Below are 15,095 nucleotides of genomic sequence, written 5' to 3'. Positions count from 1 at the left end.
ACTGTACTCCAATGGCCTCCACAGTCACCAGATCTCAATCCAATAGAGCATCTTTGGGATGTGGTGGAACAGGAGATTCGCATCATGGATGTGCAGCCGACAAATCTGCGGCAACTGTGTGATGCCATCATGTCAATATGGACCAAAATCTCTGAGGAATGCTTCCAGCACCTTGTTGAATCTATGCCACGAAGAATTGAAGCAGTTCTGAAGGCAAAAGGGGGTCCAACCCGTTACTGGCATGGTGTACCTAATAAAGTGGCCAGTGAGTGTATGTAGACTGTCACAGTCTAAACTTTAGGTAAGATTGGTAGATCTGCCCCATTGTTTAAAACACCTAAGTATGGCACAAAGAAATAAAAATAAGACTCATTCCGTCGTCCTTTGCCGAGTCTCAGTCGTTCTCTACTTCCTTCTGCAGTGATGACATCCTGACACAAGGACATGTAACTACCACAGTCACTCATTGCTGTATATGACCGTCTAATAATCCAGAATACGTGATAATCTGGCACCTCTTTGGTCCCACTGATTAAAGAAACCATTAGGAATTATATATACAAGGTAAACCACCAAATATGGACACTTACCCTTGCTCCGAGCTTCACTATAATGACATGTTCACGTCCTGAAGAATCTGCAACTTTCAATTTGATTGTACTGAACTCATTGTCTACAAATAATAATCTAAAAAGAAGGGAAAAAAGTGATACTATGTAGCAGAACGCTAATGTATCATTGCCAATATAATGCAATAACACTAAATAAAATGGTTGTAAAAATGCTGAATATGCCATACCCCAATACCCCAGATGATAAACTTATGTGACTGGTAGTTACCAAGAATACTGTATGTATAAAGACTTTACGGGGTATCCAGTTTGTCTTTTTTTGTTTATTTTGCCTTGTTATTTTCCCTTCTATATTATATTATTTTATATTTATATATACTCGAGTATAAGCCGAATTTTTAAGCACAGTTCTTGTGCTGAAAAAGCCGCCCTCGGCTTATACTCGAGTCAAGCAAGAACATTAGTTTTTTTTTTGTTTTGTTTTGTTTTTTTGTTTTTTTGGGGGGGGAGGGGGGGGGGTCTATGACCAGCCACAATAGTAATGTATAGAATCTCCCATGAAATAGTGAAAAAAAGAAAGAAGCTTTAAGAAATATAATAGAAAAATAAAGTAAATAAAAGTTCTAAGTCCCTCCTTTCCCTAGACTACATATAAAAGTAGAAAATTACTGTGAAACACATAGACATTAGGTATCCCTGTGTCTGAAAGTGCCCAGTCTACTGAATATTGGGGATCTGCAGTGCTCCTGTTCCATCGGGAAGGGGTTAATAGGAGTACTGCAGATCCCCTATATCCTATAGCACCGTATATTCAGCCAGGCTGAATTCCACATGGGGAAAAAGAAAAAAGAAAAAAGAAAAAAAAAAAAAAAAAAAAACAGTCCTCGAGCTCAGGGAAGGGGCAGACAGACAACCAAAACACCCGCTTCCCTTCCTCAGCACCTAGCAACTACTGCGCCCAAACACCATTTTAATTTTTGAAATTTTCCAGCAGCTGCTGCATTTCCCCCCTAGGCTTATACTTGAGTCAATAAGTTTTCCCAGTTCTCTGTGGTAAAATTAGGGGGGTCGGCTTATATTCGGGTCAGCTTATACTCGAGTATATACAGTATTTTTAATTTTTATCCCAATAGGAGACATTTACTTGGTGTATGTATCATCTCTTTTGATGTCAGTCATGTAATCAGAACTGCCATCAATTTAGCTGTTCTGCTCCTGCGACAAAGCAGAATCACTGAATGTGGATGTGAATAGACCCCAACACACAGATATCTGCTAGTTTGTGCCTGAAGTTGCCCTAACAGGCATGAAGGGAAATCTGTCACCATAGAAAAACACCCAAATCATTGTAATGGTTGGAGAGAACAGATGTTGTATGCTAAGGTATACCCCGGACTCCTAAGCTCCATGAACAGAGGGGACTTGTAGGGGCTTCATCACAAATCCTCCGCAAGCTCATTATGGAAATGACCAGTCAGAAAATACAGAACTAAAAATTATATTTGGAATCAATATACCTTTCAATTATTTAGACATTACAAGAATTTACGGAAGTTAAAACAAAGTAACAGATTCCTTGTCATATTGGACACCATGGGAGCCTTTGTTTAGACTAAGTATTAGGGTCAGTTCACAATATGGAATAGTCTGGCAGACTACACTAAACCGTACACCACACAGGAGACACACTTGTTTGGCTATCATTGAGTAATCGGGTCTATGGATATGTTTAAAGAGGACCTTTCATGGTCCGGGGCACAGGCAGTTCTATATACTGCTGGAAAGCTGACAGTGCGCTGAATTCAGAGTCAGTCAGGTACGTACTTCTCCACAGCAGCGCCTATCGCGCTGTACAGTGTGAGTGGGGAGGAACGCCCCTCCCTCTGCTCACAGTGCTCATCCATAGACGAGTATTATCAGGAGAGGGAGGGGGCGTTCCTCCCCGCTCCACAGTACAGCGCGATAGGTGCTGCTGGGCAGAAGGACGTCCCTGGCTGTCAGAAACGCCTTTCTGACTGTAAAGCGCTACGGTACCGGGACCGATAACGCTTTACCCGGGGCACAGATCGGGAAAGCCGACAGTGCGCTGAATTCAGCGCATTGTCAGCTTTCCAGCAGTGTATAGAACTGCCTGTGCCCAATCTGATGAAAGGTCCTCTTTAAAAGGGTTATCCACTATCTAACATTGATGGCCTATCCTTAGGTAAGGTTATATCAATATTAGATCTTTAAGCGTCCAACACCTGGGACCCCTAAATATCAGCTGCTCTGTGTCAGCATAGCTCCTGGCAAGGTTTTACATTTTGGAAGCCTAGCATTGGCTTTAGAACTATCTCACTGAAGTCTATGGGGAAGCGCTGCAGTACCTAAAGCCACCACCATGCTAACAATTACCTGTCCCATAACAGCTGAGTTCCCAGGTGTCGGACTCTCACAAATCTAATATTGATGACCTATGCTAAAGATAGGCCATCGATATTAGAAAGCTGATTATTCCTTAAATATATGTACAGTAAGCATTCCTCGTACATACAGCCAATGTCTACTGCAAAAGCAGTGTGAATATAGCCTTAAATTGTCAACTCTACATGGCGTACCATTGTGTCTTCAGAAGCTGAATGTACTGAATACAGATTACTTTTCAGCCCATGTATAGAAAGCCATAAAACATATTTGATGGTGTGTTCCTGGACTGTATCTGGAATGGCAATATTGCAGGTGTAAATAAACAAGCAGACAGATAAGTCTACTGGTATCTCCATATTTCGCCTGGATGCAGCTGCTCTAAATGCCCTGTATCAGGAGATTTCGCTGCTGTTTGCCCAAGTCTGAACAATGTAATTAAGTTTCAGATGAGGTAATTTAAATGAGATTAAACTTTGACAGACATATTTGCATTGTAAATGTGAAAGCGTGTTTGCGGCTTCCAATAAACATTTAAAAGTAGAAATTATCAGAATTTTTTACAGTCTAAATATTACAGTATATTGGGGTTCTACTGTGCCCAAAATCAGTGGCAACGCACTCTAAAGACAGCTATTCCTTCTGACCTCACCATACACATGCATTCTCAGATCTGTAGAGAGTGAAAATGCTTTTAACAGCGAGATGGGAGTAGACACCTTTGGCAGCAGTTTACAATTTAGGCATGTTAGACCCTTCTAACACCCTGGCATCTGCCTTTAGGAAGGAGTCAAGGCTTGACTTCACCATACACATTAGACAGTCAGCTGGTCCAATGCATAATGTTGTGTCCGTCCTTGTCCTTTCATGTCCAGATATGTCTATCACTAGTTAAGACACTTTTCCAAAAACATCATATGCTGCTTATTGTTCCAGTGTCTACATGTGGTCAACCGGTCAGGAAGGTGGGGGAGCTGCAACCAGTCAAGGCGTTTGTTAGCATGTTGTAATGTTGCATTGAATTAGTTTCATGAGAAGGCGAAGTTCTTAAAGGGATTCTATCATTAAAATCACATTTTTTTGTCAATCACACATAGGAATAGCCTTAATAAAGACTATTCTTCTCCTACCTTTAGATGTCTTCTCCGAACCGCCGTTCGGTAGAAATCCTGGTTTTCGTCTGTATGCAAATGAGTTCTCTCGCAGCACTGGGGGGGCCCAGGGCTCAAACAGCACTGGGGGCGTCCCCAATGCTGGGAGAGAAATCTCCAGTGCTGCCTCCATCTTCTTCAGGAACAGCCTCTCTGCGCATCTTCTTCCAGAGCTGGGTTCAAACTTCTAAGCCTCGGGCAGAGCCGACTGCACAAAGAGAAGAGGAGCACACGAGAAGAAGGCGGAGAAGAAGACAGAGGCCGGCGCTGGAGAGATTTCGGACAGCACAGGGGACGCCTCCTGGTGCTGTGAGCAAACTGATTTACATAAGGAAAAAAGAAGATATTTCTAAGTAATAGCAGAAGGAATCAGAATAATAAAGGTAAGAGAAGAATAGAAAACCCCTTTAAAGGGATCCTACCACTAGAATCCCTTTTTTAAACTAAATACACGTAGGAATAGCCTTAAGAAAGGTTATTTATTATTATTTATTTATTATGCTTATATAGTGCCATAATATGTCTATAAAGCGCTACGGAATATGATGGCGCTATATAAATAAGCATAATAAATAATAATAAATAGCCTTCCTTAAGGCTATTCCTACGTGTATTTAGTTTAAAAAGGGATTCTAGTGGTAGGATCCCTTTAAATGAATTTTCTGGGCTTTTGAAGCTTATGATCTATCCTTAGGGTAGAGTATCAATAACAGACCAGTAACAGCCTGACACCTGGGTACCTCCACTGATCAGCTGATACCAGCAGTCAGGGCTACTGAAACTATTCAGTCAATGGAGCCAGAAGAAGATGGCTCTGTCCACTATGTAGTGGTGTTGCCAATTACTTCTGCTCAATTATCATTTAAGTAAATGGCAGCTTAACTGCAGTAATCCAGCACAGCCCATTATACAAGGTGCAGTACACAGTCTATTGCACAATGTGCAGTACACAGTCCATTGCACAGTGTGGAGTACACAACCCATTATACAAGGTGCAGTACACAGTCCATTGCACAGTGTGCAATACACAGTCCATTATACAGTATGGAGTACACAGCCCATTATACAAGGTGCAGTACACAGTCCATTGCACAGTGTGCAGTACACAGTCCATTATACAAGGTGCAGTACACAGTCCATTATACAGTGTGGAGTACACAGCCCATTATACAGTGTGGAGTACACAGTCCATTATACAGTATGGAGTACACAGCCCATTATACAAGGTGCAGTACACAGTCCATTGCACAGTGTGCAGTACACAGTCCATTATACTGTGTGGAGTACACAGTCCATTATACAGTGTGCAATACACAGTCCATTATACAGTGTGGAGTACACAGTCCATTATACAGTATGGAGTACACAGCCCATTATACAAGGTGCAGTACACAGTCCATTGCACAGTGTGCAGTACACAGTCCATTATACAGTGTGGAGTACACAGTCCATTATACAGTGTGGAGTACACAGCCCATTATACAGTGTGCAGTACACAGTCCATTATACAAGGTGCAGTACACAGTCCATTGCACAGTGTGGAGTACACAGTCCATTATACAGTGTGGAGTACACAGCCCATTATACAGTGTGCAGTACACAGTCCATTATACAAGGTGCAGTACACAGTCCATTGCACAGTGTGCAGTACACAGTCAATTATACAGTGTGGAGTACACAGTCCATTGTACAGTGTGCAGTACACAGTCTGCTTTCAGCTGCACACACAGCATGTAGTTCCAGCAACCATGGCTTTCCATATCAGCTGAGTGGTGGGGTTGTTGGACTCCCACTGATCTGACTTTAGGATGGGTCATAATATTAGATTATCAATTTCAAAGTCCTAAATCCCTCTTTAAAGGGGCTCTATCACTGGGAAAAGTCATTTTTAGCTAAACACATGCTTGCATAGGCTTTAGAAAGGCTATTCCACACTTACCTTTTGTATGTAGATTGCCTCAGTGGTGTCTGAATAAGTCCGTTTTTATTCATATGCTAATGAGTTTCCAGCCAGCTCAGGAAGTTCCCAGCAGCCTCCTCTCTCCCATTATCTTCTATGTGTGTGAAGCAAACAGGAAGCTGAGTCATCATCATCATCATCAACAGCAGTCTCCCATAGAAAACAGCAGAGAGGTGTGCACCATCTATCGTGCACTAGTCTAATTAGCATATGAATATAAACTGACTTATTCAGAAACCACTGAGGCAATCTACATACAAAAGGTAGGTGTGGAATAGACTTTCTAAGGGCTATGCAAAGGTGTGATTAGTTAAAAATGACTTTTCCTAGTGATAGAGCCCCTTTAAAGGGGTTGTCCAGGATTTAGCAAATTTAACACACGCACAGAATGTATTGTACTGTACATGTGCACATGACCACTGCAACCATCCAAGGGATGTCATCACCATAGGACAAATAACTAACCGGTGGGGTCAACCAAAGTAATAAAAAGAGGAAATACACGTCTTAATTTTATTTGACCACTTTCCCCACTTTTACAATATTTTCTCCAAATCCCAGACAAACCCTTTAACAAAAAACTGGCAGGTCAATGTACGCAATATATCTACAAAACAAGACAACCAAAGGATAAAAACAATGCAAACATACTTATCCCAGCCTAAATTCTCTATGTCCTTGACAAGGCAGGAGTAATACTGCGGAGCAGGAGATGCTTCTACTGAGTTTGTGTTCCTCAGAGCTGTGTCCTGAAACAGAACATATGAAAGTGTTCAGAAAATGTGTAAAAATACATATATGTATAGCGAGGAATATTAGTTCAGACATTATTGCATCTGATAACATTTGCAATCCAATGCATGTGAATGGGTATTCTGTAACACAATGTACATCCACCAGAAAAAAAAAAAAATTGGGCAGACCTCTGAATCGTGCAAAACAAGGAGCACAAAAAAATAAAACACATAATCAACTGTCTCAAGTGCTCCAGTGTCTTCCGGTGGAAGTCCCTGTCGCTCGTGACCACTGAGGTGACCTCAGCAAAAGACATGGGATGCCACTACCTGTGCCATTCCTGGATCCTTTCCTTAGGCCACCAAGGCCTCCAATTGGCCTCAGCGGTCACGTCACGTCGCAAGCGAGGACTTTCCAAAAAAGGTCACAGTTTAGAAGCAGGACCAGACCGTGCTGGACACCAGAGCAATATGGACAGGACTAACATCATAGAAACAAGGAGAAGACTCAACCAGCGTTGAACACGTTTATCATGAAAACACAAAACCTGTTCATAAAAATCAAAGCTGTACAGGGCTTTATATACAGTGGGGCAAGAAAGTATTTAGTCAGTCACCAATAGTGCAAGTTCCACCACTTAAAAAGATGAGAGGCGTCTGTAATTTACATCATAGGTAGACCTCAACTATGAGAGACAAAATGAGAATACAAATCCAGAAAATCACATTGTCTGATTTTGTAAGAATTTTTTTTCAAATTATGGTGGAAAATAAGTATTTGGTCACCTACAAGCAATCAAGATTTCTGGCTCTCACAGACCTGTAACTTCTTCTTTAAGAGTCTCCTCTTTCCTCCACTCATTACCTGTAGTAATGGCACCTGTTTAAACTTGTTATCAGTATAAAAAGACACCTGTGCACACCCTCAAACAGTCAGACTCCAAACTCCACTATGATGAAGACCAAAGAGCTGTCAAAGGACACCAGAAACAAAATTGTAGCCCTGCACCAGGCTGGGAAGACTGAATCTGCAATAGGCAACCAGCTTGTATTGAAGAAATCAACTGTGGGAGCAATAATTAGAACATGGAAGACATACAAGACCACTGATAATCTCCCTCGATCTGGGGCTCCACGCAAAATCTCACCCCGTGGGGTCAAAATGATCACAAGAACGGTGAGCAAAAATCCCAGAACCACGCGGGGGGACCTAGTGAATGAACTGCAGAGAGCTGGGATCAATGTAACAAAGCCTACCATCAGTAACACACTACGCCGCCAGGGACTCAGATCCTGCAGTGCCAGACGTGTCCCACTGCTTAAGCCAGTATATGTCCGGGCCCGTCTGAAGTTTGCTAGAGAGCATTTGGATGATCCAGAAGAGTATTGGGAGAATGTCCTATGGTCTGATGAAACCAAACTGGAACTGTTTGGTAGAAACACAACTTTTCGTGCTTGGAGGAAAAAGAATACTGAGTTGCATCCATCAAACACCATACCTACTGTAAAGCATGGGGGTGGAAACATCATGCTTTGGGGCTGTTTCTCTGCAAAGGGGCCAGGACGACTGATCCGGGTACATGAAAGAATGAATGGGGCCATGTATCGTGAGATTTTGAGCGCAAACCTCCTTCCATCAGCAAGGGCATTGAAGATGAAACGTGGCTGGGTCTTTCAACATGACAATGATCCAAAGCACACCGCCAGGGCAACGAAGGAGTGGCTTTGTAAGAAGCATTTCAGGGTCCTGGAGTGGCCTAGCCAGTCTCCAGATCTCAACCCTATAGAAACCCTTTGGAGGGAGTTGAAAGTCCGTGTTGCCAAGCGACAGCCCCAAAACATCACTGCTCTAGAGGAGATCTGCATGGAGGAATGGGCCAACATACCAACAACAGTGTGTGCCAACCTTGTGAAGACTTACAGAAAACGTTTGACCTCTGTCATTGCCAACAAAGGATATATAACAAAGTATTGAGATGACATTTTGTTACTGACCAAATACTTATTTTCCACCATAATTTGCAAATAAATTCTTACAAAATCAGACAATGTGATTTTCTGGATTTGTTTTCTCATTTTGTCTCTCATAGTTGAGGTCTACCTATGATGTAAATTACAGACGCCTCTCATCTTTTTAAGTGGTGGAACTTGCACTATTGGTGACTGACTAAATACTTTTTTGCCCCACTGTACATGGCATTTGGGCCAAATTCTATACTACTTAATGTATTTGTGATGCAAAACTGGGGTAACCGTATTGGTAAGCATACCCCATACCCCAAGCAAAATAGACATGCATCAAAAGTATGCCGCAATACTACTTACCAATATGGTCTTCAGCTCCAACATAAAGCTGCTTAAATCTGGACTTTGTTGTAACCTCTATAGAAAAAAAGAAATCTAAATCTGTATTTTCTTTGGTATTATGAGATTATTAAAATGTTTTCTAATGTGTTTTCAATGTGCATCCTACCAATAAAAGGCGCAAACAAATAGTCCAGCAACTACATATAGCTGACACCCCTCCCAACAGTGGTGGTCAAATTGCGGCACAATGTTATAGGGGTTGTCCAGGGTTAAGGTTTCTATACTTGGGGCCATTCTGATCGGTGGGGGATCCTGGACTGTTTGACATCACTTCCAGCCCCCTTCCAATACTCAATACAGAGCCAAAAGGTGAAAGCTCCACAGAGCCGATTGGGCCTGGGGCAGTACTTGGCCTCCACTGATAGGCCATAAAAAGCCTTAGCCCCAGACAACTTTTCCCATAAAGATAACATATTGAAATGGTGTACAAATCTGCAGTAATACTGCATACTCCTGTCTGAATGATACATGCATATTGTGAAGAATGCAAAGGACAAGTGTGTATGGGGACGTCAGAGGGACCATCTGTGATAAGTTTGGGAAGGAGTCATTGAGAGTAGGGTGTTTATAAGCAATAGTATAGTTCGTGAACAACGAGACAACCGATTGGCTGCAGCAGTCATGTGCTGACCACTAGAAAACAAAGACCAGGGGACTGTAGGAGCGGCGGTGCTGGAGCGGCAGGGAATAGAAGCTAGGAGTATCAAGCAGGTAATCCATAGGGGGTCCAGGGGAACCCAATGGATCTTCAATTGATGTCCTATCCTAAGGAAAGATCATCAGGGACAAGTCCCAGAAAACTGGTATAAAGAAGATTGTCCTGCTGTAAGCAATACAAATAAATCCTAAACTTCTGCAAATGTTTAACTTCTCATCTCATTTATTAATATATGGCAGATCTTATGTGGGGTTTTTTTTTGTAGAAATATGCAGCATTTGTCTTCTATGTGGGTACGTATAATTAGAAGACTTTTTACACTTGAGGAAAGGTCAGTAAAAAAAGCTATATAAATGTCTACTTCCCAGATGGAGATATTAGGAGCACACATGATCTGGTTAATAGGAACAGAGGGTGTGAAGAGGCCGCTGACTCACAGTAACAGGTCAACTTGAAAGAAATGCAAGAGCTAAAATGAAACATAAGGAATAATATATAGATGTAAGTTTTTAGCTTCAGTGTCTCTCTCAAGTTGTTCTGAAGTACGGGCTAGTCTTCTGCACGACAAATTTCTGCCAGAGCTTGAGAAAACGAAAAATAAAGAGTTGCACATAAAGTTTGTTAAAGGGAACCCGTCACCAGAAGTTTCACCACCGGACATTAGGTAGGGGATTACCGTAAATGTCCTTGTTAGTGTTCTCTTACCTAAGAGTCACACTGGCCCGTCTTCTGAGGAGAAGAGTCAGACTGAGAGGCTGGACGGCCCATCACTTCAGATACTGATATGTTGGGCTGTGTAGCAGGTAGAACCATGGTTCTGGTGGAGTTTTGAAGGTAAAAATTTCAGCTTTAAACCCATACCAGAATGAAGCCATCAGCAGTTAAATACACAATACTGAATGAAAGCTGCAGATACAGCTCCCATTCCTAACCCTGTGTTTAACTAGCTGTGCCTCCACTTCTACAGATATTCAGAAGAACTATCCTGGTGTGATTTATAAGCTGAAGTTCTCTGCTTTAAGACAACACCAGAACCATGATGCTAACATATTGGCACCTGAACTGATCGCTCCCTTCTGTCTCTCAGCTTGACTCATCTCCTTAGAAAACAGGCCAGTTTTCAGAGGTGTTTATTACAGGAACACAGGCAAGTTTTAACATAACAGTGGAAGAGCTAAAAAGCAGATTTCATACCCTACATGGCAGTGTTGTGTGTATAGTGGTTAAAATCCTGGTTACAGGCTCTCTTTAACAAATCCTGGGACGCCGGATGACCATATATATCTAGACGGTACACTCTTAACTCTTCACTCTTGACAACAAAATTAAGATTTGGTAATAATATACAAATGTTCTTTACCTGCTTCACAACATGCAGATATCCCTGCAGAACTTTCTTCAATTGCCAACTGCATTCTAACCTGTGGAGAAGATGGAAATCTATTTAAAGGGGTATTCTATATATGGGGTTCTACAGGATATTCTTGCAGATGTGGGTCCAATCTCTGAGATGTATTCCTATCATGAGAATTGGAGTCAGAGACCCCTATCCTATAGTTGGTTGCAATGGAAAGGAGGCTGAGCATATGTATTTCTTTACATCCACCTCTAAGGGAGCTCCACAAACAACCGCACACACTTACTCAGCTCTCTCAGCAATGAATATGAAGAGCTCTGCATGTATGATCACCTCCATACTCACAGTACTTGAGGGATGGGGGTTCCTGAACACTGTCCTGTGCAGGTCCCAGAGGTGACACATATATAGCTAATAGCACATTTATGGATATCCCATGTCAGTCAACAGAAGCGGCATGTGCAGGATTTACAGAGGATATCCTGAGCAAATGCTGACAGCTTATTTCTCTTGGTAACTACACCTTGCTCCAAATCAAATAAACACATATATATATATATATATATATATATATATATATATATATATATATATATCACACTGATGCCCCTCAAAAAACCTTCCCTAATTGGCTTTACCCGTCTCATGGCCTTTGGGAGAAGTAGATTCAGTAGTGAGCAAAACACAAGGTCAAACCCACAATGGTGGAGAGTCATCTGAAATGGTCTTAGCAACCTTCCCTCTGAGAATTGTCCTGCAAGAGCTATTCAGAGTTACCTTTTTGGGGAGAAACTGTGGTTCTTCTTCTGGCCTCCTTAACAATGTCACGTGGTGTTGTTACGATTGAGTGTATGCAACAAGTCAGTCAGGAAGCCAGAAGAGGACAGGGAATCATGCTGGAGCCCAAGCGAGTGAGGGGAGTAACAATGTTGTTTTTTACATTTGCTCACCTCCTGTGGGCCTCCGCTTACTATACCATGGGGTCGGAAGAGACTCCAGAGTATAATAGCACTTCCAGTTCGGACGTGTTCGTTCTGAACTAAACTGCAGGTAGAACCTTGAAAATATTGCAATAATTAACAATTATTGTCTCAATTAATTATTCAGCCAGGTGTGTATATATATATATATATATATATATATATATATATATATATATATATATATATATATATATATATCTGCTAGACAGTCCACCCGGTCCAATAGTACGAGCAAGACTGATAGGCTGTGAGCCAGGATAATTCACCACACAATATGTGTCTGGGGCCTTGTGGAATATTAGGCATCATGAATTGCAGTTGTGTCAATGACATGGCAGTGTTTTTGATTGTTGGGGATCCAAGTGCCAGGACTTCACCATTTACTAAACTGGCAATTGGCATGAGCCTCATGGTTTTTTTTTTACCTTCCTCTGGAGCAACACTGTAGGGATTGTAGGGTTATAGGTTGGACTTGATGGACTGATGTCTTCATCCAACCTCATCTACTATGTAACTATGTAACAATAAGAAACATTTGTAATGGGCTTTTCTCACACATGAGACTCATAGCACAGACAACGTTGTGGAATAGAGGAGTTAGTGGCTGATGTCCAGGCGCTCATCCCCAACACCCACAAAGTTAATCTGTTTTACAGGATTCCAATTTAGTATCACTATATTTTTGGAATGTGGGAGGAAACCCAGACAAACACGGGGAGAACATACAAACTCCACAGAGAAGTTGTCCTTGGTCGGATTTGATCCCAGGTAAGCCACCATGCTGCTATAAAATGATGAGGCTTAGCTGAGCATTGCACCATCTTCAGTAAAAGCAGTCTATAAGATCAAAGCAAATCTATTTGTCCCATCACTACTTGCCATGTTCTTAGACGAGAGTAAACCTGGACCAAGGCTCTCAGTTCAAGGCGTCTCCTCCCCCCACCCCGTGATAACAACTGAGCACCTACCGGCATTACAGGGTATTAGAGCAGGATCCATCTATCCTCCATAGCTTTTTTGCTATTCAGATACTTTGCATTGTTTGCTACTTCCGCCCAAACTTTTCAGCAGTATTTTAGATGTCTAATAAATATCTAGGTTAAAACACTTTGTATAAAAACACATTGTGATTATGAAATGTACATGGCATTACCTGGCACTCTGGAGCTGTAAATCTGTCGGCAAAATAACCCTGAGTCGAAAGTCCTTTTCCTGTTAGGGGGGAAAAAAGCAAGCTAATAAAATAACAAAAACACAAAAAAAGAAACAAAAAGCACTTTTAACCGAGGCCCAGGATAACGTGCACATTATGCATCACTTCTAACTTAACAATCATAATGCTAGTACAAAAGGTGAACAAAACATGACAGCGCTTATAAATGTGCATGTATTAAAGAACGGTGTCATGTCATGGACTGCCTTCAGTTCAAGACTACACGTAGGAGCTCTATTCAGAGAAGACGCGATTCATTTACTTTGTGTTGAGCTGAAAAGAAGGGGCTTGTGCGTCTGTGTAAACGTAAACTGGAATAGCTCTAGTTACAATGGCGAGAGCCAGAAAATACTGAGGTCCTATGAGTTGAAATCCGCTGTCTCTTAAAGGGCTTCTGTATACCGATAGCGCTGCTTGGTTAAGTGCACAAGTATCGCTAAGTGTTGTAACGGGGCTGCCATAACCATGCACTGAGCCTGACTAGAGCTCTGGAAGGCTGATCGTATATGGAGGTGTACAAAGATCAGATCCTATACAAGTACTGTGCTGTGTGCAATGGGAGAAGATGGCTTACAATAAAGCACCATAGAGCAGAACACGTGGGGGAACATTTATTATGGTCCTATGCCACTTTTGTGGCTTAAAAAGTTGCAAACCGGCAGCATTTTTACACCACAAGGGCTGGTGATAATGATCTAAATCAAATCTGTGATTAATCGGAAATTTTATCTCGATTATGATTAATGGCGATTATTTGGGTCATGTTCCCTTTAAATCATGCCCCTTTTACAGTACCAGTATGTGTTTGGTGAATCTCGCAAAATTTGTCTGGCAGTTTTGTTCAGAAAGAACACGGCCAGACCGAAACTGCCATTATAGTTTACACCCCAGAGGGTAATAAGTGGAGGCCCAAGGGAGGTAAGCAAACAGCTCCCTGTTCTCTTCAGTTCTGGTGACTGATGTCAGAGACAACTGAAATCTGTGATTAGGCCTCCGCCATCACATGGGTCACACTGTGCTCTGACGCTTATGTCTTTACGGCATAATGTCACATGACTAACTGAACCTCAATCACAGGCCTCAGTGGTGCCTGACATCAGGCACAAGCATGGAAGAGAAGAGGGAACTGCACTGGAGCCCAGGAGAGGTGAGTAACACTGGTTTTTATGTTTGACCACCTACCCTGTGCCTCTTCTTATTATACTCTGGGGTCTGAATATAATAGTATAATATAATATAATAATAGTATAATAATAGCAGTTGCGATTTGGATGCGTTAGAACCTCACAAATATTGCAATAACTAAACTGAAATAACCGACATGGACAAAACCGCGTCGGTTATCAGGGTTAACATTCAGTTTCAGTTATGTTTGATTAATTGCCCAGCCCTAACCAAATGATAGCTGAAATCTACCCCAGCAAAGCGTGAAGGCTTTGCCTGATTTATGGCAAGGAATGTGTCATCAGGAGTATCCTCCACCAAAGCAGAGACTATCAAGACTGGCATGGAAACCACTATTTGATACATCTCCCTAATAGTACCTGGTAGAAAAACATGAGAGACTGTATAAGACTACTAGTAAGGACTCTGGATGGCACTGATTATAGGACGGACTGTATATGACTATTAGGAAGGACTCTGGATGGCAGTGTTTATAAGATAGACTGTATATGACTATGAGGGAGGACTCTGGA

The 15,095-nt window shown here is 41.8% G+C and overlaps 1 protein-coding gene across 1 annotated transcript in view; it reads right to left on the bottom strand.

Annotated features, from left to right (window-relative positions):
• Positions 1 to 15,095, bottom strand: part of FANCL (FA complementation group L) — a 52,720-nt gene that overhangs the window by 35,131 nt on the left and 2,494 nt on the right. Inside the window, exons 2-6 of the mRNA XM_075267587.1 lie at positions 13,339 to 13,397; positions 11,206 to 11,266; positions 9,146 to 9,202; positions 6,738 to 6,835; positions 591 to 687 (exon numbers count right to left, since the gene is read on the bottom strand). Coding sequence (XP_075123688.1) covers positions 591 to 687; positions 6,738 to 6,835; positions 9,146 to 9,202; positions 11,206 to 11,266; positions 13,339 to 13,397 — 372 coding nt within the window. The remainder of the gene's footprint in view (positions 1 to 590; positions 688 to 6,737; positions 6,836 to 9,145; positions 9,203 to 11,205; positions 11,267 to 13,338; positions 13,398 to 15,095) is intronic.

The sequence above is a fragment of the Leptodactylus fuscus genome, chromosome 3, assembly GCF_031893055.1.
Source record: "Leptodactylus fuscus isolate aLepFus1 chromosome 3, aLepFus1.hap2, whole genome shotgun sequence".
Taxonomy (NCBI): Eukaryota; Metazoa; Chordata; class Amphibia; order Anura; family Leptodactylidae; genus Leptodactylus; species Leptodactylus fuscus.
This window is presented reverse-complemented; position numbering and strand designations above follow the sequence as displayed.